The sequence below is a fragment of the Pseudonaja textilis genome, chromosome 2, assembly GCF_049901715.1.
Source record: "Pseudonaja textilis isolate UNSWEBS1 chromosome 2, rPseTex1.2, whole genome shotgun sequence".
Taxonomy (NCBI): domain Eukaryota; kingdom Metazoa; phylum Chordata; class Lepidosauria; order Squamata; family Elapidae; genus Pseudonaja; species Pseudonaja textilis.
The window spans coordinates 249557595-249582351 of record NC_141991.1 but is presented as its reverse complement, the minus strand read 5'-3'; the positions used below and the strand labels follow the sequence as shown (position 1 = coordinate 249582351).

Genomic DNA, 24757 nt, shown 5'->3' with positions numbered 1-24757 from the left:
ATGGTTATCCACTCTCTTCTTAAAAGCCTCCACTAATGGAGCACTTACCTCCAACTTCTGCAGGTGAGCTGTTCCACTGGTTGGTTGTCCTCACTTTTAGGAAATTTCTCCTTAATTCCACGTTGCTTCTCTCCTTGATTATTTTCCATCCATTGCTTCTTCTCCTGCCTTCTGGTGCTTTGAATAGAATAGGATTTTTATTGGCCCAGCGTGATTGGACACCCAAGGAATTTGTCTTTGGGGTATAAGCTTTCATTGTACGTAAAGAAAAAAAAATCAAAACACATCCATCCAGAATCATAAAATACAACATTTAGTGATAGTCATAGGTTACTAATAAGCAATCAAATCATACTGGGGAACAAATAAAACAATATAAATTGTAAAGCTACAAGCGACACGGTTATAGATCAGTTGGAAGAGATAGGTAATAGGAAGGATGAGAAGAAAAACAGAAATACAGTCTTACCGAGTAGTGTTGAGGGAATTATTTGTTTAGCAGAGCGATGGCGTTCGGGGAAAAACTGTCCTTGTGTCTATTTGTCCTGGTGTGCAATGCTCTATAGCATCGTTGCGAGGGTAAAAGTTGAAACAGTTTATGTCCAGGATGTGAGGGGTCTGTAGATATTTGGAAAATAGATTGACCCCCTGTTCTTTGCGGCAGCCTTTCAAATACTGGAATCCTGCTATCTTGTCACCCCAAGTCCTTCTTTTCTGTAGACCCGTGATGGCAAACCTATGGCATGCATGCCACAAGTGGCACACGGAGCCATTTGTGCGGGCACATGAGCCCCAGCCAAACTTACCTGCACATGCGCGCACCTCCTAGCTGATTTTCAATCTGTTTGAGGCCGTTTTTGGGGCCCCCGAGGCACTTCCAAAGTGACAAAATGGGCCCGTTTTTTGATCTCCAAAGGCTTCCCTCAAGCCCCCGGGAGGGTGAAAATGGCCTCCCCTGGGCTCCAGAGGCACTCCGGAGGCTGAAAATGGGCACTTCTGGTATTCCCAGAAGGCCTGTTTTTTGGCCTTCCAGGGCTACAGAGGCTTCCCTCAAGCTTCAGGGAGACCAAAAAAAGGCCTCAAATGGGCCGAAAATCAGCTGGGAGACGTGCGCATGCGGAGTGCAGGTAAGGGGGCGCGGGGATGTGTGTTGTGTGTCTTCGTGGTGCGCTGAGCTTGAGCATTGCTGAAAATAAAATGGGTTACGCAAAGCTTACGCACCGGAGACCAATTTCCTTGTGCGTCCAATCACCCTTGGCCAATAAAGAATTCTATTCCATTCTCAACTTTGATATTGTATATGTTGATGACAGCAAAATTATTTCACAATAATTTTGCACAAAAATGGAAGGACCCTTCAATTCCTACCCTGGATGAATGGCTGCAGAAGTTGATGGAGTTACGCTAAATTGACTCTTTTGATCAATGAAAAAAAAAAACAGTTTTGTTTCTACTTTGGAAACCGTTTCTGGACTTTGTGTTGGAGGTGGTGAAAAAAAATGGAACTTTGATTTTTGGGTTCCACTGATCGGATAGATTTGTTGATCTAGAAACAGCCAGTTTTGAAAAGTAAAAAGTTTAGGTTTGATATTACTATCTTATTTTACTGCACCAAAGGGAGTCGCAAGTCAACACATTTTCCCTTCTTTTCTGCACTGTTGCCTTCCGCTTTCCCTCTCCTGTTTGTCCTATCGTTTGTATTTTTGTATTTTATAGCATAAACGAATAAAAAAATGAATATGAAAAAAGAACTTATTCTATTCAGTATCCATCCCCAATTTTTTTTTACGCTGAAAAGGAAGGTGTTTTCATTTAACTGTGAGGAGGAGGAGGAGTTTGACAGCACTGCGAGGAGTGGAGACAACCAGTCAAAGGGACATGGTGTGTTTGTGTGGTGATGGTGGGGGAAGCCCTCCAGGCCTTGCCTTATATGTACATCTGTACAATTCCCATGGCCCTGCTAGCTGCCTTGCTGGGGTGGGGGAGAGAGGCGAAGTAACTCGATCCTTTCCATATTGACCCATGGATATTTGGGGCGGTGGAGGTGAAAAACGACCTCAGAGCCGACCACTGTGGGGGGCGTCTTCATGATGAGCAGCCCGTCAGAGATGGCCTTACGGACGGCTTGCTGTTTGTATATTTATTTTTATTTTTTTTAAGCCACCCTTATAAATGTGTCGGAAGGCCCCGAACCATTTGTGGAAGAGGGTTTCGGAGTAGTGAAAACCTGGTTGGAGAAATGCAGAGGGAGGAGTCAAAACATTTGGGAGGTTTTGTATTCTGGGAGGATGGAGTTGGAAGAGGACCTCTATGTGTGTGTTTGTGTGTGTGTGTGTGTTTACTTTCTCTGCTTTTCTTTGATGACCAGAATATGATAGATAGGATAGGATAGAATAGAATTCTTTATTGACCAAGTATGATTGGACACACAGGGAATGGCGCATATGCGCTCAGTGTGCATAAGAAAAAATAAAATGCATTCATCAAGAATCATAAGATACAACACTTAGTAATAGGCATAGGTTACTATAAGCAATCAGGTCATACGGGTTACTAATACGCAATCACAAACATACTAGGAAAACAAATACAACAATATGAATCGTAAAGATATAAGCAACACGGTTGTAGTCATAAGTGGGAAAAGATAGGTAATAGGAAGGATGAGAAGAAGAATAGTAATAACAGAGTTAGTAAATAGTTTTGACAGTGTTGAGGGAATTATTTGTTTAGCGGAGTGATGGCATTCAAGAAAAAACTCCTTGTGTCTAGTTGTTCTGGTGTACAATGCTCCATAGTGTCGTTTTGAGGGTAGGGGTTGAAATAGTTTATGTCCAGGATGTGAGGGGTCTGTAAATATTTTCACAACCCTCTTTTGGACTCGTGCAGCATACAGATCCTCGATGGAAGGCAGGTTGATAGTAAATTGTTTTTTTCTGCAGTCCTAATTACTCTCTGAAGTCTGTGTCTGTCCTGTTGGGTTGCAGAACCAAACCAGACAGTTATAGAGGTGCAGATGACAGACTCAGTGATTCCTCTGCAGAACTGGATCAGCAGCTCCTTGGGCAGTTTGAGCTTCCTGAGTTGACTAGGTAGTAAGTTTCCCTCTAACTAGAAAACATCTGACTGGATGAGCCTAAAAATACTGTAGTTTTGCCCTCTTGTTTCATCAGTTCTGTACAGGCTATCCTTGTCTTATGGCCAGCACGGAGCACCAGAATTTCTGTTGCTTAAGCGAGACATTGGTTAAGTGAGTCTTGCCTCATTTTTATGCCCTTCCTTGCCACAGTGGTTAAGTGATTTCCCTGCAGCGGTTTCAGTTCGTTTACAAGGGGGTGAAGCGAATCCGGCTTCCCCCGTTGACTTTGCTTGTCAGAAAGTCGTAAAAGACGATTACGTGACCCTGGACACTGCCACCGTCATGAAGGCGAGTCAGCTGTCTGAATTTTGTGACCACAGGGGTGCTACAACACGGTTGTAAGTATGAAAAACAGTCGTAAGTCACTTTTCCAGTGCTGTTGTAACCTGAGATGCACTGGGGGTGTTCTACTGGTTCGGCCTGGTTCTGCTGAGATGGTAGCGCCGATGAGCAGCGGAGACCTCACGTGTTCTCTCTAACGCTCTGCGGTTGGACCCAGCCACCCGCCCAGGCTCCCATACTCACCTTTATCCTCTGCTTTTGAAGTGCAACTACTTTGCGCGGCACAGCAGAATACCGTGTATCAGCTGCTGAAGCGACCGGGAGAGTGCAGGTGAGTCAGAAAGTATCTGCATTTGTGCAAGCTGTGTGTTTGGCTGGTGCACACAAAGTGTGTGCGCATGCAAAGTGCGCCCACTAAGCGACGCCCACCGAACCGGTGATAAAACTTTGAAATGCACCACTGCTCAGATGGCCACTAAATGAACTGTTGTGTCAAGGACTTACCTGTACGTACACACCCACGCACACACACCACACACACACAGAGGGAGGGAGGGAGGGAAAGAGAGAGAAAGACAGAGTGCTGCCTTGTATTGTCATGCTTTCCTGTTATACAGATGAAAGCAAATAAATGTGTCCCAGGATAATATTGCAAAATCCAATTTGGGTTCAGTCATTGGGACCAGAGGTTTAGTCTTCCAAGCTTTCGAGCTCTTGATGGAACCTGTTATGCCCCTGGTGGAGACTGACTCCGAGGGAGAGGAGGAACAGCCGACAGGGAGTGGAAGTGTGGCTCCAGAGGTTGTGGAGGAGGCTGGGGAAGGGCAGAGGCCGGCTGGGCAGTCAGAGGAGGACCCAGGCCTGTCCCCTTTCCATCCTAGGGCACGCAGGGAGGAGAGGATAAGGGAGAGACGTTGTCTACTGGGGAGGAGAGGGCCTTGATCCCCTTCATGGGCTACAGAAGTGACAACTGGATAAGAGGGATGGACATGCGTACGGGCCAGTGCTGGAAACAAAGCGTGGAAATATCTCCAGTTTATGGTTCCTCTCTGAGTTTGGCGTCCTTCCCAGTGTGTGTTCTGATATCTGTGGATGTCCTCCAGCCCTTATCTTGCCTGGTTTGTGTTGTTCTTTACTCTTTATAATTTAAACGGCATTTCCTCCTTTTTGTAACTGCTTGTGTGGGAGGTTTTTTTGTCTCCAGTCAAGGATATTTGGAGTTTGGAAGCAAAGTGAAGGAATAAAAGGGGCTTCACCTGTTTTTTGTGACGGTGTTTATTTTGTATCCCACCCTGGGTCATCGCAATAAATTTATATATGTTATATGTGTGTTGAGAGAGAAGTTTCCTGAGGATGGGTTCCAGTATGAGTCCTAAAGCTCGGGAGACAAAACCTCTGGTCCCAATGACTGAACCTAGATTGAAGTCTAAGCGGTTATAATTTGGAAAAGAAGGACCACTGATTTATTTCAGTGAGAAATAGGCACTGTCTTCTGTTGAAGGACACCATGCAACCATCTCAGTTGCTGTGGTGCTCCCACCACTGGAGGTTTTTAAGAAGAGGTTGGATAGCTATTTGTCCAGAATGATACAAGGTTGGATTAGAAGACCTCCAATGTTCTTTCTAACTCTTGTTACTCTGTATTCTGAATGTAGTAGTGTTTAGATCAGGGGTGTCAAACTCGATTTCACTGAAGGCCGCATCAGGGTTGGGTTTGACCTTTGGGGGCCGGGGTGGATGTGGCCAGCTCAACGTCACTCAGGTCGTCACTCAGCTTGTGGTGGCCCGAGTGTTCTGCCAGCGAAAACGGGCTCCCAAGCTCCGTTTCAGCTGCAACGGCCTCCTGCAACCCTCTGCCAGTGAAAACAGAGCTCGCAAGAGCCACCTGCAGCCCTCCCGGGTTCCATTTTCGACTGCAACATCCTCCTGTAACCCTCTGCCAGTGAAAATAGGATCCCAAGCTCTGTTTTGGCTGCGTCGGCCTCCTCTGCCAGCGAAAACGGAGCTCACGAGGGCCAACTGCAGGCCTTTTGATCTCCATTATCACCAGCAGAGGAACCATGGGCCAGTCCTTCGCTGTTTCCAGGGCAGCCCCACGGGATGGATACAGCCCCCAGGTCTTGAGTTTGACACCCTTGGTCTAGAGATGGTTGAACTATAACTCCAGCCTATATAAATAACTTTTTTAAAACAAGCGTCTGATTTCGGAGACTCTGTCTGAATGTGAAGTAGTGGTGGCCATCCTTAATCAGGATTTGGGGAAACCCTTCCAATGTCCTGGAAAAATTCGATTTTGGGGTTTCCTTGGAGAAGTTTAGAAGAACGTGCTTGGTATAATATTAACTAGGAGTGGGCCAATTTGTGGTTCAGCTTGGCTTCTGGAACCAACTGTTGACATTTAAAAAAACCTCTTGGTCATCATATCAACAATGTTTGTTTGGGCATCATCTGTTTTGTAAACAGAACAGTTATGGTTTGTTCATCCGTGTTTGAAGGTTACAGTGTCCTTTAAGCCCTACCAGTGGATACCTTCCTATTTTAACTGATGGATTAGATAAATAATCTATGAATTAAATAAATTAAGCACTCCAATTTCCACTGCAAAGCAGGTCAGTTATTAAGCAATTTTTTTTGTCGTGTTTTGCAGCCTTTCTTGCAAACCATTGAGTGTATCACAGCAGTTAAGAGAGTTAACACAGTTATGAAATGAATCTGGCTTGCCCATGCTTGTGAGAAGGTCACAAAAGGAAATCACATGACCCCTGGGACACTGCAACCATCATAAGTGAGAGTCAGTTGCCAAGTGTCTGAATTTCGATGATGTGAACATGGGAAATGTCTCTATGTTCTGGTTCGCCGGCAGCAGGTTTGGATGGCTGGGGTCTCGTAGAGTGAGGACTCAGATGAGGGGCCTGCATGTGATTGCAGGGATGGGGACACGACTATCAGGGAGTGGAGTGCTGCCTTCACAGATTGTGGAGCTGGCAGCAGTGATGAAGAGTCCCCCGAGGAGCCTGTGCCCAATGCGTGTGCACGCAGGCCTGCTCAAAGGAAAGAGCAGCTGCAGCAGCACAGGCGACTCAGAAGTAAGGCTGCAAGGTAATGGCCCCTCCCTCAAGAGATAAAAGCCAGCTGAGAAACCGGAGTTCTTTGCAGGAAGCAAAGAAGTTTTTGCACTCAAGCCTTGTGGACGTTCGGAATATCTTGGTTGGTGTTTGGAGACTCTTTGTGTTTGAAATATTTCTTGGCAACTTTATGTAGTGTTCTTGGCAGCCTTGCACAACCTCGGCAAGGCTTGTTCTTATCAGAGACAATTCGTTTGAAACAGCCTTTTAACCGGGAATTAATGGAATTCCTAAAGAATCATGAAAAGGTCTTGCTGTTACCTCCATCTGGTGTTTGTTTCCTTGGAACAAGGTTTGGGTCAGAACAAACGTTGGAAATCCTGAATCCAAGCCACGATTGTTTCAAAGGGGCTTTTTCAAAAGGCAACTGGAATTTCTGGGTTTTTTTTTTTTTCCTTGAAAATGTTTTGCTTCTCATCCAAGAAGTTTCTTCAGTTCCGATGGAATGAGAAAATTGAACTTCTTGAATGAGAAATGAAACGGTTTCAAGGAAAAAAATCAGTGGTGGGCTCCTGCTGATCCGGACTGGTTCTAGCGAAGCAGTAGTTCTGACGATCAGCCGGCCCTGCCCACTCACCTTTGCCCTATCCCATTCTAGATTTCCATCTTTTTCAGCTCAGCTGATTCACGCGGCACAGTGGATTTCATGTGCCTTAGCTGTTCTACTGACCGGGGCTGCCCTGTAGAGCAGTGATCGCCAACCAGTAGGCCGGGGACCACTGGTGGTCCGTGAGAAAATGTTGGTGGTCCGCAGAGAAATGTCACTCCCAAAGCAATTAATCCAGGCTGCGCGGAACACAAGGCTGTGTCGCCCACATGGCCTGCGGGAACACAAGGCTTGCATTGCATTGGGAACAACATGAGGTAGTGAGGGGAAGAGGGAAAGGATGGAGGGGGGGGACTTGCCCCACTCACCCCACGTGCCTGGCCTGGCCACCGGGCTGCTTCTTTCCGCTTCTTTCTTCTTCTTTTGGCTGCACACAAGGAAAGCAGCAAAAGTCTTTCTTTCTCTCCCCCAAAATCTGCCAGAAATGAGTCTTTGGGACCCTGCAAGGCCTCCTGCTCCAAGTGGCTGCACCGGCAAAGACTCATTTCTGGCGGAGTTTGGGGGAGAGAAAGAAAGACTTCTGCTGCTTCTGCTGTTTTCCTTGCATGAAAGTCTCTCTCTCTCTCTCCCACTCAGAATGGAGCTGGAGACAGTAACCTGCGATCCCAAATAAAGAACGATCGGTAGGAAAATGGGGTGGGGAATTTTCTTGCAGACTTTTGGGGGGATTTTCCCAGGGTCTCTGGTCTGCAGGATTTAAAATTATGAGTTTGGTGGTCCCTGAGGTCCAAAAAGTTGGCGACCTGTTCTGTAAAGGTTCAAATTGGTATTTTTTTTAATAAAACAATTTATTAATTTTAACAGTTAAAAACAGCCAACAATACATATACAAATAAATGAAAGAAAAAAAAAGAAAGAAGAAAGAAGAAAAGAAAGAAAAGAAAAGATTGAAAAGAAAGGAAAAAGAAAGAAAAGAAAGAAGGAAAATTAAAAACATTCATATTTATTTTACAGTTTGCAAGATCTTTTTTTATTATTATTATAGCCTTTGATTTATGTCATATATACACCTATTCTATACATATATCACTATCTCATTATTATCAGTTAAAACTTTTCTTTTATGCCTTATGATATATAATTTATCTATGATTAATCCAATTATACCAACAATTCCAACTATCATAATATTGTGAAGTATCTTTGTTTTTTAGTGGCAGAGTCAGTTTGTCCATTTCTGCGCATTTTGAAATTTTATCAATAATCACTTCATCTGGTGGAATTTGATGTTGTTTCCAGTATTGTGCAACAAATTGGTATTTTTTTTTAATGATACGTGTGTGTGCAAACCACGCCTGAACAGAACTGGTTCCAGTTGCCTTTTGAAAAAGCACCTTTGGGGTTTCTTCTACAAGCTAAACTAACTACGACTTTTCCCAGTTCCTCCTTGGTTTCCAGTCCTTTCACCCTCTTAGTAGACTTTCTCTGGTTTTGCTGCAGTTGATCAATGTCCTATTAAAAATACATGAGGTGTTCAATTCTTGGAATTCTTAATAAGGATCTTTCTGATGAATGGGTTCCGTTCATGAATTGTGAATATTGCAATTTAATATTCCGAATAACTAGACCCAACCTTGGGCGCTCATTTATTGTTGGACTTCAACTCCTCAAATTCCCAGAAATGACTATGGTTTCTATGTACCTTCCAGGTTGGGGAAGACTGCCATTATTTTTAATCCTTAATATTAAATAGTAATGTTCATAATTTATGGATGACGCTTGGAGCTCACGTTTCACTTACTTGGTGACTTGGCAGTGTGTTAGATTTCAACTGTCACGTTCCTCATCCATGGCAGCCTTGACTAAAGTCCATTTGTGGGTTGAGGAAAGCTGTCATAAGATAATAACCATGGTCTCAGATAAAGAAAATCAAAGAAGGGGACGTGGATGGATATTTCCTGAAGTTATCCTATTTGGATCTAATTTTTTCAATAATGATGTGGCATCAAGTAGGGAGGAATAATGGATGGAAGCACGGGTGGGATTCAGCCGGTGTAACAACTGGTTCGCTTTGCGCACGCAACCTTTGAAAACTCAGTGCTTCATCTCTAATTCTTACCTTCTACTAAAATCCATTGAGTAAAACAGCTGAGCCGTAGCAATCCACCCTGCTGCGAAAATCAGCTGAGCTGCAAAACACAGAAATAAAGGACAGACTACGGCAGGGGCGGTTGGTTGGGGTCAAATGATCACAGGAATTACTGGTTCGCACGGACCGATCCAAACTGGTAGAATCACACCACTGGATGAAAGTAAGAGTTAACATCAGAAGGTTACATAGCATTGAGAGACCAAGGTTTTGCAGCCGTCAAGGAAAGATATTGAGAAGGTGAAATCAATAAGAGGTTAAGATGCTGAACATTAGTTGTCTCTTGTTTTTTAGATATAATCTCAAGTAGATCCCATTTTATGACCCGGTTTGTAAATGAGTGTTTGTAAGAGAGGTCCTGCTTTGCTTTTGATCTGGTATAGGAATGTCCTAAATCGGTGGTGGTTAACTTTTTCGGCACCGAGTGCCAAAATGGGAGCGTGCGCGCATCAAAAAGGAACCGAGTGGCAAAACGTGCGTGCCGAAAACCGGAAGAGCAGCTCCTGGTGCGCATATGCCCACCGTCCTCTTGGTCTTTCAACTTTCTAGCGTGCATGTGCGTGTGAAGACCAGCTAGCTGGTCAGCACGCACATGTGCATTACAAACTGGAAGCCAGGCGGCTGGCACCATAATGCACACCGGGAGCTGCTTTTCCAGTTTCTGGCACTACCACACACCCAAAGACCAGCTGGCCAGCATGCACCGCAACCTGGAAGAGCAATGGGCAACAGTTGGTGTGACTGGAGAGATGGCTCTGCGTGCCACTTCTGGCACGCATGCCATAGGTTTGCCATCACGGTCCTAAATCCTCTCTCTTATTCAACTTCACATCCTGTCTTCTCCACCATCTAGGTTCTCCGATACTTCTCTCCCCACCTTTGGCTTATTAAAAAAATCACACTTGCTGTCAACTTTTCAATGATCTCTTGGCTGCCAAAACCCACCATCATGGAGACCTCATAGAGAAATTGAGGGCACCCGCATCTTGACTTCTTTAGTTGTCTTTGGTAGAACGGTTCCTTCAAGTCAGTTCAGGGGAAATGGTCTACTTTGCTCAAGGTGGAGAAACCATAGAGTTTTCTTAATGCGGAAGCCAGTGCCCATAACCTCGGATTCTCTAGCAAATGGTGTCTGTGGTCAATGGAAAGAACAGGGAGGCTCTTAGAAGTCTTTCCAAAGTTGATGAAATAGATTGAAGGTGGCAATTATGGTAGGAATGCTTAAGTTCTCTTTGCTACCCTATTAAGGTAGGTTGAGGTTGATGGGAGAAGATGTGTGTGTATTATGATGATGATAACATCCATTCAGTTGTGTCCAGCTCTTGGTGATTCAATAGGTCAGGTCTCTCTTCACATCTTCCAATCTTGCACTGTTCCTTTTGAGTTGCTCTGGTATCTGATGGTGTTCAGCCGTCGTGTTCTTTGACAGCCTGGTTTCCTTCTCCTGCTAACTCTTCCAAGAATAGTTGCTTTCTCCAGTCAATCCTCCTGCATCATCATCATCATCTCCATTTAATGAACCCATAATCCCTTGCGGAGTGAAGTCTGGGCAACTGAATAGAGCTAGCAGAGTGTTTACTGTCCGGATGCCCTTCCTGTCCCCAATGTGGAGTTTTTGTTCAGCAGAAATATTCCCATTGTTCACCGAGAGAGAAATATCTGCCTCTACCAAGGATTGAACTCACAGCCTCCTGATTGTGAAGCGAGAGCTCCAGTCAATCCTCCTGCATGACATGGCCAAAATAAGTAAGATGCAGGCTTGTGATTTTTGCTTTCCAGTGATATGTCCGGTGTCATGTGCTCCAGGTCTTGATGGTTAGTCAACTTTGCTGTCCAAGAATGTACGTGTCAGCAGGTATACACTTGAATATGGGTATTCATGAATAGGTGTATTGGGCCACACACCCAAAAAGTTATTCTCCTGATATAAAAGTGTGAGGGCGTAATTACTTAGCTCTGTGAGTTGGGATTCAAGTACTGTTCGTGACTTTAAGATCTGTGGGTTGCCTTGTTTAACATTTCTTACATGAATTGGAAATTAAAGGGGATGTTTGTGCCTCAAATAATTTGCTGGAAAAGAGATTTTCCTTGTGGAAACTTTCGTTATGGATTGTTGAGAACATGATAGTAGAAATACGGGTACTTCTCGACTTAACAAGAGATGTTAAGTTTGGGCCACAATGGAGCCCAAAATGTATGTTGCTAAGCGAAATGTTTGTTCAGTGAGTTTAGCCTATGTTATGACTTTACTTGCCGCTGTTGTTAAGTGAATCATTGCAATGGTTAAGTGGGTAACCACAGTTGTTAAGTGCATCTGGCTTCCCCGTTAACTTCACTTGCTGCAGTGGTCCTACGTGTGAGAAACAGTCATAAGTCACTTCAGAGCTGTTATAACTTTGAATGGTCACTAAATGTTGTAAGTCGCGGACTATCCATAGATCATGTTTTCCCTTTTCTTTATATCCATATATTTTCCTATGACTGACTATCGTCACTAAGTGTTGAATCTTACGATTTACGATGAATGTATTTTACGGTGATTAGGATAATGATTTGTTGCTTGTACGTACACTGAGAGCTTATGCACCGGAGACAAATTCCTTGTGTGTCCAACCACACTTGGCCAATAAAGAATAAAGAATTCTATGTTTATCGACTTCCGCTATTACATTTGCCCCATTCCTTGTGAGAAACTCCAGCTGGTGTTGCAAAGTGATGGGTAAAATTGTTCAGAGTAGCCAAGGGCTATTGAGAGTCAGCCAACATACAACTTTAATAAATTAGGGTGGGTTACACACTCAGCCAAGTGGTTAGGTAGGATGGGGCATTATTTGTCCACCTGTGAAATCCTTCCCAAGGCAGGTGTGATGATGTTAAAAGGTGTGGTCACAGGATGTTGGTGGTTTATAATAACAGAGTTGGAAGGGACCTTGGAGGTCTTCTAGTCCAACTCCCTGCTCACTTAGGAGACGCTATAACATTTCAGATAAATGGTTGTCCAGTCCTTTGTTAAAAGCCTCCAGTGTTGGAGAATCCACAACTTCTGGAAGCAACTTGTTCCACTGATAAATTGTTCTCACTGTCAGGAAATTAATTTCTCCTTAGTTCTAGGTTGGTTTTCTCCTTGATTAGTTTCCATCCATTGCTCCTTGTTCTGCCTTCTTTGGAGAATAGCTTGACTCTGTCTTCTTTGTGGCAGCCCCTCAAATACTGGAACACCTATTATCATGTCGCCCTTAGTACTTCTTTTCACTAGACTAGACCTACCCAATTCCTGCAATTGTTCTTCATATGTTTTAAGTAAAGCTGCCTTCTGAAATTGACTGATGGAGATTTTGTCAATGCTGACCTTGTTTAAGTGATGCTCCAGTTGTTTTAGGATTTAGTAGAAACAACGTTGTTTTAGTAAGAACAACGTCTGTTCGCAGGTGTTTGGATTTTGTGATTTTCTTCAGTTCTTTCTCTTCTGTTCTTCTGCCTCATATCCACCATCCAGACATTTTTGTCTTTCTTATTAACAGTTGTTAAGTCTTGCATATTATCCGGCAGGTGCTCATCTGTTTCAGTTTTATAGTCCCAGAGCTATTTCATTTTCTATGGCTTTCTCCATGTTGTGGTCCCATCAATTCTTGCTTGCAGGCAAATGATATCTCTTGCAGATCTTCCAATGCACTATTGTTGCTACTTTGCTGTGCTGTTGTTTGCGGTCAGTCTGTGCGGTCTTCTTGCAGCAGCTAACCAGATAGTCCGTTCTTTCTTCAGCTTCTTTGTAGAGGTGGCATTTGCTGTCTGTGGGCTTAACTGTGGGATTTTGAATAAATACTTACAGTTTATTTACTGTGTTAACACATCATCTATCTACAGATCACAGTGGCACACTCAAACAACGATCCTAATGAAAAGAGAATCAAGGTTACGTGAAGTATTAGTACCGCTTTATAATGCTTTGGTAAGAGAATACTTGGAATACTGCATCCAGTTTTGATCGCCACAATATAAAAAGGAAGTTGAGACACAAGAAAGAGTGCAGAGAAGAACAGCCAAGATGATTAAGGGGCTGGAGGATAAAACATATGAAGAACAGTTGCAGGAACTGGGCCTGGCTAGTTTAAAGAAAAGAAAGACTAGGGGAGACATCAGCCGTCGAATATTTGAGGGGCTGCCACAAAGAAGGGGGAGTTTGTGTGTCAGTCTATTTCCCAAAGCACCAGAAGGCAGGAGAATAGAATAGAACAGAATGATTTATTGGCCAAGTGATTGGACACAAGAAATTGGTCTTCGGTGCTTAAGCTCTCAGTGTACATAAAAGCGATAAGTGATAAATCACAATCATAGTCATCATAAAAATACATTCATTATAAATCATAAGATGCAACAGTGATAGTCATAAGATACTAAACAAGCAATCAACGTAAATCACACTAGGGCACTAAATAAAGCAATATAAATTGTAAAGATACTGTACAAGGAAACGAAGTCCTAATCAAGGAGCGATCCAACCTAGAACTAAGGAGAAATTTCCTAGCGGTGAGAATAATTAATCAGGCTTGCCTGCAGAAGTTGTGAGTGCTCCAACGCTGGAGGTATCTAAAGAGAGATTGGACAGCTGTCTGTCCAGAATGTCTAAGGTCTCCTGCATGAGCAGAGGGTTGGAGTAGAAGACCTCCAAGGTCCCTTCCAACTTCGTTGACCTATTATTCTGTTAAAATCGAAGAAACCATATTGTGGCTTAGCATGATAGTTGAACTCCATTTTGATCAGTTTTGTTATGTCCAGCAAAAAGAGAAGGAGGAAGATTTTCTTAGATCTACTCTTTTTTTATGACTGCAGAATCTTATTTCTACTTTCAAGCGTCCACCGTATATAGTTCTAGAACAGTGGTTCCCAACCTTTTTTTTCGCCCCGCACTCCTAAAGAAATTTCACTCGAACCTCGCACCCCCTGAAATTTAGACTTTAGGAACTACTGAACGCGTTAAATATATGGTAGGATTGAATTTTTTCAGCTATGTATGTGACGGCCACTAAATAACGATACTTAACTCTAAAATGAAAACACATTGCATAATAAATAAAAATGCCAACATATAGCCAATATCCTATTATTTACCTGGACTTTTCTCTCACCCCCTGGAATATCGTCTCGCACCCCAGGTTGGGAACCCCTGTTCTAGAATTTTTACCCTGAAGTTTCCACTTAGCTCTTCCAATCTTGTCTTCAGAACCATGATCTGGTTGAAGAAAAGTTGGCATTTGACCCAAATCAAATCCAGGAAGCTATCTGGTGGCACCTTAGGGATGAGTAGATTTGTTTCCCACAGTACACTAATTAGCCTTGCAGGTGCCACCCGTTTTCTGCTGTTTTGCTGGCAGCACATGAAAGCTGCTACCTCTCTGGAAATGGCTTCAGTGAGGCAGCCTCTCAGGGCTCTTCACTTCTCCTCTGTGAGTCAAGCTAATTGGCCCAGAAGGACGTTTGTACAGTAAGAGGAAGACACTGCTAAGGCTGCTTACGCAGTCAAAGGGATGAGCATCGGAGGAGGCCCACAAAGCCTCTCAGAGGCTCATTATGTAAGGGGGGGGGAAAAGAGCTAAATGAAGACATATGAGAAGGTTGTAGGAGTTATAGGCAGAGAATGCGCATGGTTTCACTCAAGAGATCAACTCGGGGGAATCAATTCAAGGAATTGATCGAAGAAGCTGGAATTTCCTTCCTCGGAGAGGGGTAGGGAGCAGGGGTGTTCCTAGATGTGGATCCTCTAGGGCAGGGTGTCAAACTCAAGGCCCATGGGTGAGATTTGGCCCACAGGATGCTTAAATCTGGCCCACGGGGCCAGACTGGATATATCAAAAGACCGGCCCCAGAGGCCTATTTTCGTCTTCCCCGGTCCCCTGCAGCACTCTGCTGGCCAAAAAGAGCCGCATAGATGCCCCTCAAGGTCCCTGCGTGGCCCGTTTTTCTCTGTCAGAGTGCTGCTGGAGGCCAGTGAAGCTGAAATTGGGCTGTGGCGAGGGCCTCGTTGGGCCTCCACGTGGCTCATTTTTGGCCAGCAGAGTGCTGCAGGAGGCCATGGAGGCCGAAAACGAGGCACGGATAGGTGTGCACGGTTCCCCGTGCCCCGTTTTGGCCAGCAAAGTGCTGCAGGAGACCTCTGTCCCACCCCTCGCCCTCTCCCCATCCCCCCGCCGGCCTGCAGAAGAGAACTGCAGTGCTGATCCGGCCCTCAAAGAAACCCAGTTTGACATCCTTGCTCTAGGGGAACGATATTCCCATGGGCAAATGCACGTTGCCCTCGACATAACAACCCCAATGGAGCCCGTAATTTCCGTTGCTTAGCTCAGCGAGGAAGTTGTTGTTACATGCGTTATGCCCCATTGCCAGTGTGGTTAAGTGAATCCCTGCAGTGGTTAAGTGAATTGCTAACAGTTATTAAGCTGCGTTTGTGTCTGAGCGTGAGAGAAATTTGGGGTTTGCTCCCTTCATTTTGACAGCCTTGTTTGGCCTGTCCTGGAAGGAGCCATTTTCTTCTCACTGCTGAGTAGAGTTGTTGAGCTTTTCTTGGTTGAAAAATAACAGAGTTGGAAGGCAAGAAGCCCTATACCAGCGATGGCTAAACTTTTTGTTGTCGCGTGCCAAAAGTGTGTGGTGTGCATGCGATAGCATGTGTGCATGCCTGCACCCATAGTGCAATGTGTTCGTGACTCCTCCATCTCACCCCACTCTCCTGCGCATGTATACCTGAGCCCCCTCGCTACCCCTGCGCATGCGTACATGACCCCAGTGCTCCCCTTGCCTCCCTACACATCCTTGTGCACCCCCCCACACTCTGTTTTGGGCCTAGTAGGCCTCCCTGCAGCCTCCTGGGAGCAAAAATGGGCAGCGGGGGGGGCCTGCACCACACACCCCGTGTCCCATTTTGGGCCTAGTAGGCCTCCTTGCAGCCTTCTGGGAGCAAAAAATGGGGCACCCCCCCCAGGGCCTGTTTTTGCTCTCAGGAGGCTGCAGGGGGGCCTACTAGGCCCAAAACGGGGAGTACGGGGCACACTGCAACCCCTCTGCACTCCCCAGATGCGTGCGCATGGGACCCCCGCACTCCCCCGTCCCCTGCGTGTGCGCACACATCTCCCGCATGTGCCCCACCCCCTGCGCATGTGTGGCAGGGACCTGAAAATCAGCTGGCTGGTGGGAAGCGCACTCGCATGGTGGAGCTGAGCTGGGGTGATGGCTCGTGTGCCTGCGGAGAAGACTCTGTGTGCCATCTATGTCATAGGTTCACCATCGCATCCTTATACCATTTCAGACAAATGGTTGTCCTTTTTCTTTGGGACAATCCGCCAAATACTGAATGACTGCTATCGTGTCACTCCTAGTCCTTCTTTTCATTAAATTAAACATTTCCAGTTCCTGCAACCGTTCTTTGTATGTTTTAGCCTTCAGTCATCTTCTTTGCACCCTTTCTAGAGTCTCAACATCCTCTTGATATCGTGGCGACCACAACTGGGTGCAGTCTCCCAGGTGTGGCCTTGCCAAGGCATTATAAAGCGGTATTAACGCTTCATGTGATCTTGATTCTATTTTCGCTAGGAAGGTTGTTTGAGTGTACCCGCGGGATTTATAGATTATAATGTATGACTTAGAAAAAGCAATTGAAATTTTATCCCTCCTAGTTTGGCTGTAACTCTCGTGCAATGTTTTTCAACCTTGGTATCTCGAAGATTGTGTGAACTTCAACTCCCAGAATTCCCCAGCCAGCCTTGTTCACACAATCTTCAAGGTGCCAGCACTGAGAAACACTGCTCTAATGAGTAGTTCCTATGTTGTAACTAAACTTTGGTGGAATGTGCCAGATTTGTATGATGAGATAAGTCATTGCTAGCCTCACTGGTTAGTCCATGGGGTGTAAATAAATCCCCAGAAGCAGTGTAATTGGTTTTAAATTTCTTTTGGATGAATTCCCTGTGAGACCTTCTCGCAAACTTGTTTCCTATATGCAAGTGGAATGTAAGGAAACCAGAAGAGCTCAACTACATAAAATAATTTCATATTTTTTCAAGCAGTTCCAACTCTGCTCCTCTCCCTTCTGTAAATTATTAATTTGAAGTTAACTGTTTCAACTAATTCTGATAAAAACACTTGTACGTCTGCAAACTCAGGTGACTTCTGCGTCTTATCCAGTAATAGAAAAGGATCACTTTTTAAAGGTAGATGGTGGTAGAAAACTTTTTCCAGTTATATGTAGTTTTCGGTTAACAGTGGGAATTGGGTCCATAATCTTTATTAAACAATGTGATTGTATAATATGATGTTACGTGACCAATTGTTTAACTAAGGTAGTGGTGGTTAACCTTTTTGGGCTCTTGTGCCGAAAATTGTGTGCGCTAGCACCCAGAAGGCAATGCATGTGGGCCACCCCCATGCACATACATGTGCAATTCGCCCCACTGTCCCCTTACATGTACTGCGCATGCGCACGACTCCCAGCTGATTTTCGGCCCGTTTGAGCCCTTTTTCAGCCTCCTAGAGGCTCGAGGGAAGCTTCCGCAGCCTTTGGAGGCCGAAAAATGGGCCTGTTTCGTCACTTCTGGTATTTTCAGAAATACAGGAAGTGATGAAAAAGGCCTGATTTCTGGCCTCCAAAAGCTGCAGAGGCTTCCCTCGAGCCTCTGGGAGGCCGAAAATCAGCTGCGCAGTGCAGGTAAGTTTGGCTGGGGCTCGCGTGCCCGCACAAATGGCTCTGTGTGCCACCGGTTTGCCATCACGGAGCTAGAGCAATGTTGGCGACCCTTGTTGCTGCTGTTAAGTGAGGATCACGGATTGTTAAGTGAGGATATCCCCATGACTTCCTGCTGATTTCCAACAAAGTCATTAGGAAAGCCAGCAGGAATTTAATGGAGAGTTCTAGGTTGCTCTTAAGCTGCTGCACATTCGTGGCTGGGCTTAGAGTGATTACTCCAAATGGCAAGAGGACACCCATGTACGGTATGCAGGTAGCTGCCATGGCCACCAGGATCTTGTACCAATGGCAGTCACATGACCATGGCTCCTAGCAGCCATCTTAAGTTGAATCTGATGACGACGGGTGCTGGGACAGCCAGAACTTTGAGGTGTGGTGATAGATACCATTCATTCAAAACCGTCGTAACTTTGAACAGTCACTGAACGAGTGGTTGTTCACTCTGTGAGATATCCATTGACATCTTCTGTTTTCTTCTCGGACCTGACGATTATCTATGACCTCAGTTGTAAAGCGAGAACCTCAAATCGTTATTGTGATGAGTTGATCTCCAGAGTTGAAGTATCAACCACTACTGAATGGGTAGAATAGAATACCATGGTTCAATTAACCATCATTCACTTAACAGCTGCGGCAAAAAAACATGGTTGTAAAATGGGCAAAACTCAGTTAACAACTTCCTCCTTACCTCTTTTGGGCTCAGTTGCAATCGTAAGGTGACTTCCTGTGCTAAAATTCTGTGTTACTGACCTCCATTTTTTTTTTTTGTTGTTCCCATCAGTTGCAGATCTAAGAGTTTTTGACTTCCTTCTCGTGATTCGACATTTCGACCTCTAAGAAAAGCCAAGTGGTATCTCGCCTTCTCTTCTGGGAGGGGGAGGAATCCCCTCTTCTTCAGCGCGGACTCCTCTGCTCTTCCCCCATAAACTTTTCGGAGATTGGGGGATTGCAATGGAGCCCGGGAAAATTTAGGCCCTTCCCGGCCAAGAGGAAGTGAGACGGACTTCTTGGCATCTACTATTGCTTCTGCCAAAGCTCCTTCTGCTCTCGGAGGATCTGGGGAAATCCTGCTCTCTACGTCCAGCTCTGCGAAAGGGATCTCAGGGAGCGGGGATCACCACCATATGGAAATTGAGGAAGAGGATGAGCTTTGCTCCAGGAGGGATGTGGATTCGATTTCCAACGCCGACAGCGAGAAGTGGGTAGCTGGTGACGGTCTGGAGGAACAGGAATTCTCCATCAAGGAGGCCAACTTCACTGAGGGAAGCTTGAAGTTGAAAATCCAGACCACCAAGAGGGCAAAGAAGCCCCCTAAAAGCCTAGAGAACTATATCTGCCCTCCAGAGATCAAAATCACCATTAAGCAATCTGGGGAACCCAAACTTTCAAGAGCTGGAAAAAACAGCAAAGCTTCCAGAGAAGATGACCACGCTCACTCCAAAAAGAAGGTAAGGGGACATATCTTCTTCTTTGGCCTGGGATGGAGATCGGGAAGGAGGGGTGTTCCTTCTTCTGTTTTCACAGAGGGTGGAAAGCGGCCTGGTCTCCAGGAGGACCATTTTTAGCAGGAAGGAAGTTCTCATGATGGGACCCTGTGGTTGGTTCAACGTGAACGAAATCTAGGCGTTCCTTCTTGACTTCTGTTTTCGCAGAGGGTGGAAAGGCTCATGGTCTCCAGGAGCTCCTTCAGCCTTTTTTTTCCCATGAGGGATGTTCTCAAGGGCTTTGGAGAGAGACGGGACCCTGTGGTTGGTTCAGTGTGAACGAAATCTAGGCGTTCCTTCTTGACTTCTGTTTTCACCGAGGGTGGAAAGGGTCATTGTCTCCTTCAGCCTTTTTTTTTTTTCCATGAAGGAAGTTCTCAAGGGTTTTGGAGAAAGAGCGAGAGAGAGAGAGAGAGACGGGGGAAATCCCGTGTTTGGTTCAGTTGTGAACAAGATGAAATCTGTGTCCCTTCTGAACGGGGTATTTGCAATCTAAACATGGGACAACAGGTGGACCAGATAAACAGATGGAAGAGCGGGAGGAGGGGACGTCAAAAGACAAGGACCAGATGCTATTAGCATAAGAAGCTTGGAGATCTCCTGCACGCCAGATGCTTTACCGATGTAACGGAGGGGGGCGGGGGCTCAGCTGAAGGCGGTTTGGAAGAGTTGTTTGCAGGACAATATAATGGCCCGCGCACAACAAAGAGCAGGCCTTGAAACCGGAAGAGCCTGCAGAGTTTAAAAGCCCCCCCCCCCTTTTAAAAAAAATTACTTTTGTTTTTCATCGGAACAAATTCTAAGAGGATACTTTGGGGGACAGCTGGGCAACAGTTTTGCACAGAAGCATTTTCCCTTTGCAAAACGAGCACACTTTTAGTTTTGTGTGGGCGAGAAGGATTTTTTTTGGGGGTGGGGAGATTCAACTTTGGGGGAGAGACTGAGGTTTGCAACCGAGGTTGGCGGTCAGCACCACAATGATATCCATTTGGTCTTTTGTGGACTTTTAATTTAGAGATAGGTGAAGGAAAATGAATTTAGTTTAGATTTGTTTCTAGAGGAGGCCAGGAGCTCACGAGAGAATGTTGTTTGGATCAGACAGCCACTCAAAAGGGAGCAATTATCTGTTGCAAGTCACTTTACAGATTGTGCGTTTTGCGTGTCTGTTTGTGTGTCTAGGATTCAAATGGAATTTGACCATTCAGAAATGAATGGTCCTACAATTTGAGGAAAGATATGCCCTAAATGTGTGTGTGTGTGTGTGTGTGTGTGTGTGTGTGTGTGTGTGTGTGTATATATATATCTGTATATCTATATCTATTTCTATTTATCTATATACATATACATATAAGGATGGCAGATGAGATTCTGCCGAAACGTCGCTATAATAAAAGCACAAATATTAAGACGTGGGAAAATACGCGAAGAAACCTAAATACCATACATATAAATACCCGCGAAAACATAAGAAAACAAATATACCTACAAATATATATCTATCTATCTCCCCATATCCATTAAAGTGGCTCCAACTTTACCTCGAATTAAGGGATTACAGGGTCATAAAAAGGGAATTATTCAAGTTTATAGCAGAAATAAAGTGACTTCAGACTGTAATAACACTTCCAGTTCAATACATCCTAATCAAGATTAAGGTGAAAATCAAGGAAATTTGTTTTTCTAATCTTATAGAGGTTCTACTGTACAAACATACTCTTACCCACAAACATTGTGTATATTTGTGTGTGTGTATGTATGTATTTATGTATGTATGTATGTATTGGATGTTTGAAACATATCTATCTATCTATCTATCTATCTATCTATCTATCTATCTATTTATCGATCATCTATCTATCATACGTCTTGTCCGTCTGCCTGCCTGCCTGTCTGTCTGTTTGTTTCAAACATCCCAAATGATTTTTTGTAGGGGCAAATCCATCAGATGCTGCTATTCCAAGCACAATGAATCATTTTACCTCTCGATTTTTCTGAATTTGGTCGTAAATTACAGGAGCACTTCCCAAGTTGAGTTTGAGCAGGATAGCAAAGTCCCATCAGTGAAGATTTTGATATTTGTATTTGGAATTTGACGCATAAACTTTTTGTATGCAGGATGTCTGTAAAGGTTTTGTGCCAACTCTTAAAATGTGGATAGTATTTTCCCAAAAATGTGTGATGTTTTTTTGCCGATACAACCTAGTGATTCCACTGTTTTTCTATCTATGCAAATAGTACAGCTTGGATAATAACACTGTTATTTCTGGATATCTCTTGGGCTTAAAAATACAGTAGGTGGTAATCTTTTTTTCCCTTCCATTTCATCATTGCTGTAGCGATGTTCACACCACATGCAGAAATAGCCAAAGTAGTAACAGCTGCGTGCAAGTAAAATGTGTGTTTAGTTGATGCCGTGTCTGGAGGTTTTTAACTGTGCAAAATCCATTGTTGGGTTTGGTTAGATTTGTACAAGAACATGGGTTAAATCAGTGAATTAGTTGCGCAAATGTACTTCTCTGCTTTTCTCCTCAGGCCTGTTTTGGAAGCTATTTTTTGCTGTATGTTCTTTTACATTTATTTCCTGCTTTATACTCCTGAAAGACTGGTTGGGTTAACACATACTTAGCCATAGTTTTTATGCCATAATAGTTTATTAAACTATAACCTGTTACCCAATGTGGCTAAGCCATAAAGCAGTCACAAAGGCTGGGTTTACTGAACTCGCTAAGCTAAAACTAAACAAGCCACATTATGGGTCTGTATTTGAGTGTGTGTGTGTATGTGTGTGCGTGTATGTGTGCACACAAGTCAGTGTTTGACTCTGGACAACTACCTGGACAAGACCTGCATTTTTCTTGCTAATGTTTACTGAAATGGTTTGCCATTACTTACTTCCTAGGGCTGAGAGAGAGTGACAGGCCAAGGGCATCCAGTTGGCTTTGTGCCTCTGGTGGGACTAGAGCTCACGGTCTCCCAATTTCTAGCCTTATGCCTCAACCATTATGAAGCGGGGGAAGAACAGGGATGAAATACATTGTGAATGCTCTGAACACTTTGCGCAAATAAACACCTGTATTCTCCCACCTTTCGTGATCTTGTGTCCTAATTGGAATCAAGATTTGCTGCAACATTTAGACCAAACTGACTCTTTAATGGGTTACTAGCAAGTATAAGGGACGCGGTGGTTTAGTGGCTAAGATGCTGAGCTTGTCGATCAGAAAGGTTGGCGGTTTGGCGGTTCGAATCCCTAGCGGAGTTCGAATCCCATATAACGGAGTGAGCTCCCGTTCCCTGTCCCAGCTTCTGCCAACCTAGCAGTTTGAAAGCATGTAAAAAATGCAAGTAGAAAAATAGGGACCCCTTTGGTGAGAAGGTAACAGCGTTCCATGCGCCTTCGGTGTTTAGTCATGCCGGCCACATGACCACGGAGACGTCTTTGGACAGCACTGGCTCTTCGGCTTTGTAACGGAGATGGGCACCACCCCTAGAGCCGGAAACGATTAGTATGTATGCGCAAGAGGAACCTTTACCTTTAGCGAGTATCATATCAATTGATACTTGGATTAGATAGATAGATAGATAGATAGATAGATAGATAGATAGATAGATTGTGTGATGACAGGATGTATCAAAAATAGAACAAAAACCAAAACGTAAATAAAGGTCCTTTAATACCTTCAACTTGGCTTCACTGTTTAATTGTTCACTGTTGAAGATTAAACTATTTTCAAAATAACATTCCAAACGAATGAAATACAGTTCAAATTCAAAGAGCAGATAACAAAGCAAAAACCAAAAACAAACCCCACTGAATAAAGTTCCATGACAGACCAGGATAAATAATTGCAAACTTCAGGAAGATAACCAGGTACAGTCCATTGGAAGAACGCCAACCAAGATAAACCTCATCTAGGAATAAAACACTATTTTGTCTCCAGCGTTTGCTAGCACGCAGGTCCAAACTCTTATGCAGATCTCACACCTACAACCCATGAAGAGGATCATGGCCCTCTCCTCCCGAGTAGACCACGTTTTCCCCTCATCCTCTCCTCCCTGCGTGCCTTAGGATGGAGAGGGGATGGGCCTGGGTCCTCCTTTGCCTGCTCAGCCAGCCTCTGCCCTTCCCCAGCCTCCTCCACAGCCTCTGGAGCCACCCTTCCACTCCCTGTTGGCTGTTCCTCCTCTCCCTCAGAGTCAGTCTCCACCAGGGGCATGACAGACAGACAGATGGACAGACAGATGGACAGACAGACAGACAGTCAGATAACAGAGAGAGTCATCGAGTTGTTTTTGACACTTACCAACCAGATAAGCAGTAAGTACAACAGTAACAGTGGCATCCTGGCCACATGGATAATTCAGACAGAATATCCTGCCTTCTACCTGTGCACCTTATCAAGTGTTTATCAAGAAAAAAAGGGGCTAAGTTTATCAGACCAGGTTGGTCAGGCCAGAAGATGGCCTTCCTTGCTGACATTTACCTGACAACATAGCTGACCAAAAATCAATTTCAAAATGATCTTGACGAGAAAATAACAAAACGCATTTTGACGGAGGCCAACACCAAGTTCTTCACTTGGGAAACAGAACTGAAACGCAGAAATGTCAAAATTTTGTGATGGTAGTTGGGAAAAAGATTTTGGAATAAATTCTCGATCTCTTGTGAAGTCACAGTTGGATTCTATTCTGTAATGATGAGATTCCCCCATCTAAGTGTGGGAAAGGAGGAAGGAAGAAAGATGAATTTTAGAAGGGAGGGAGGGAAGAAGGAAGGAAGGAAGGAAGAAGGAGGGAGGAAGGAAGGAAGGAAGATTTAGAGAAGCAGGCTCATAGAAGGAAAACCTTTTCCAATCCTACTTGATTGGAAGATTAGATTTTAAAACCTGTGAAAAAGGATTGAAAGGAATTGGGGACAGTTAGTTTTCAGCAGGAGGTGAAATGGAACGACCAACCTTTCCGTTCAAGTTTTTTATGAGTTTATGGCTTAATACCTTGATAAGAATTTACTTTTGCATAGAACGATAGCAGAAGTATAAGGAATTGAAACAGACAGATTCATGGACCAGTAGGAATTAAGAAGGTCCGTCCTAAACATCAGGGATTAAAGAGAGGGAAAGGCGGAAACGCCAAAAAATCTTACCGGGGATAGGAATGAGATTTTAAGTGGGTTGCAACAGATGTCCTTTGGGCAAAAGAATTTGCAAGAAAGACAGAGAGAGGAGTCAAGTTGATGATCTGAGTAGGACAGCAAAGTTGTTTTAAGAAGCAGAGGTTGCAGTAAATTTGAGGGGAAAATT

At 44.3% G+C, this 24757-nt stretch overlaps 1 protein-coding gene across 1 annotated transcript in view; it reads left to right on the top strand.

Annotated features, from left to right (window-relative positions):
* SETBP1 (SET binding protein 1) overlaps positions 1-24757 on the top strand; it is a 281190-nt gene that overhangs the window by 6079 nt on the left and 250354 nt on the right. The window contains exon 2 of the mRNA XM_087927553.1: positions 18758-19424. Coding sequence (XP_087783679.1) covers positions 19101-19424 — 324 coding nt within the window. The 5' untranslated portion in view covers positions 18758-19100. The remainder of the gene's footprint in view (positions 1-18757; positions 19425-24757) is intronic.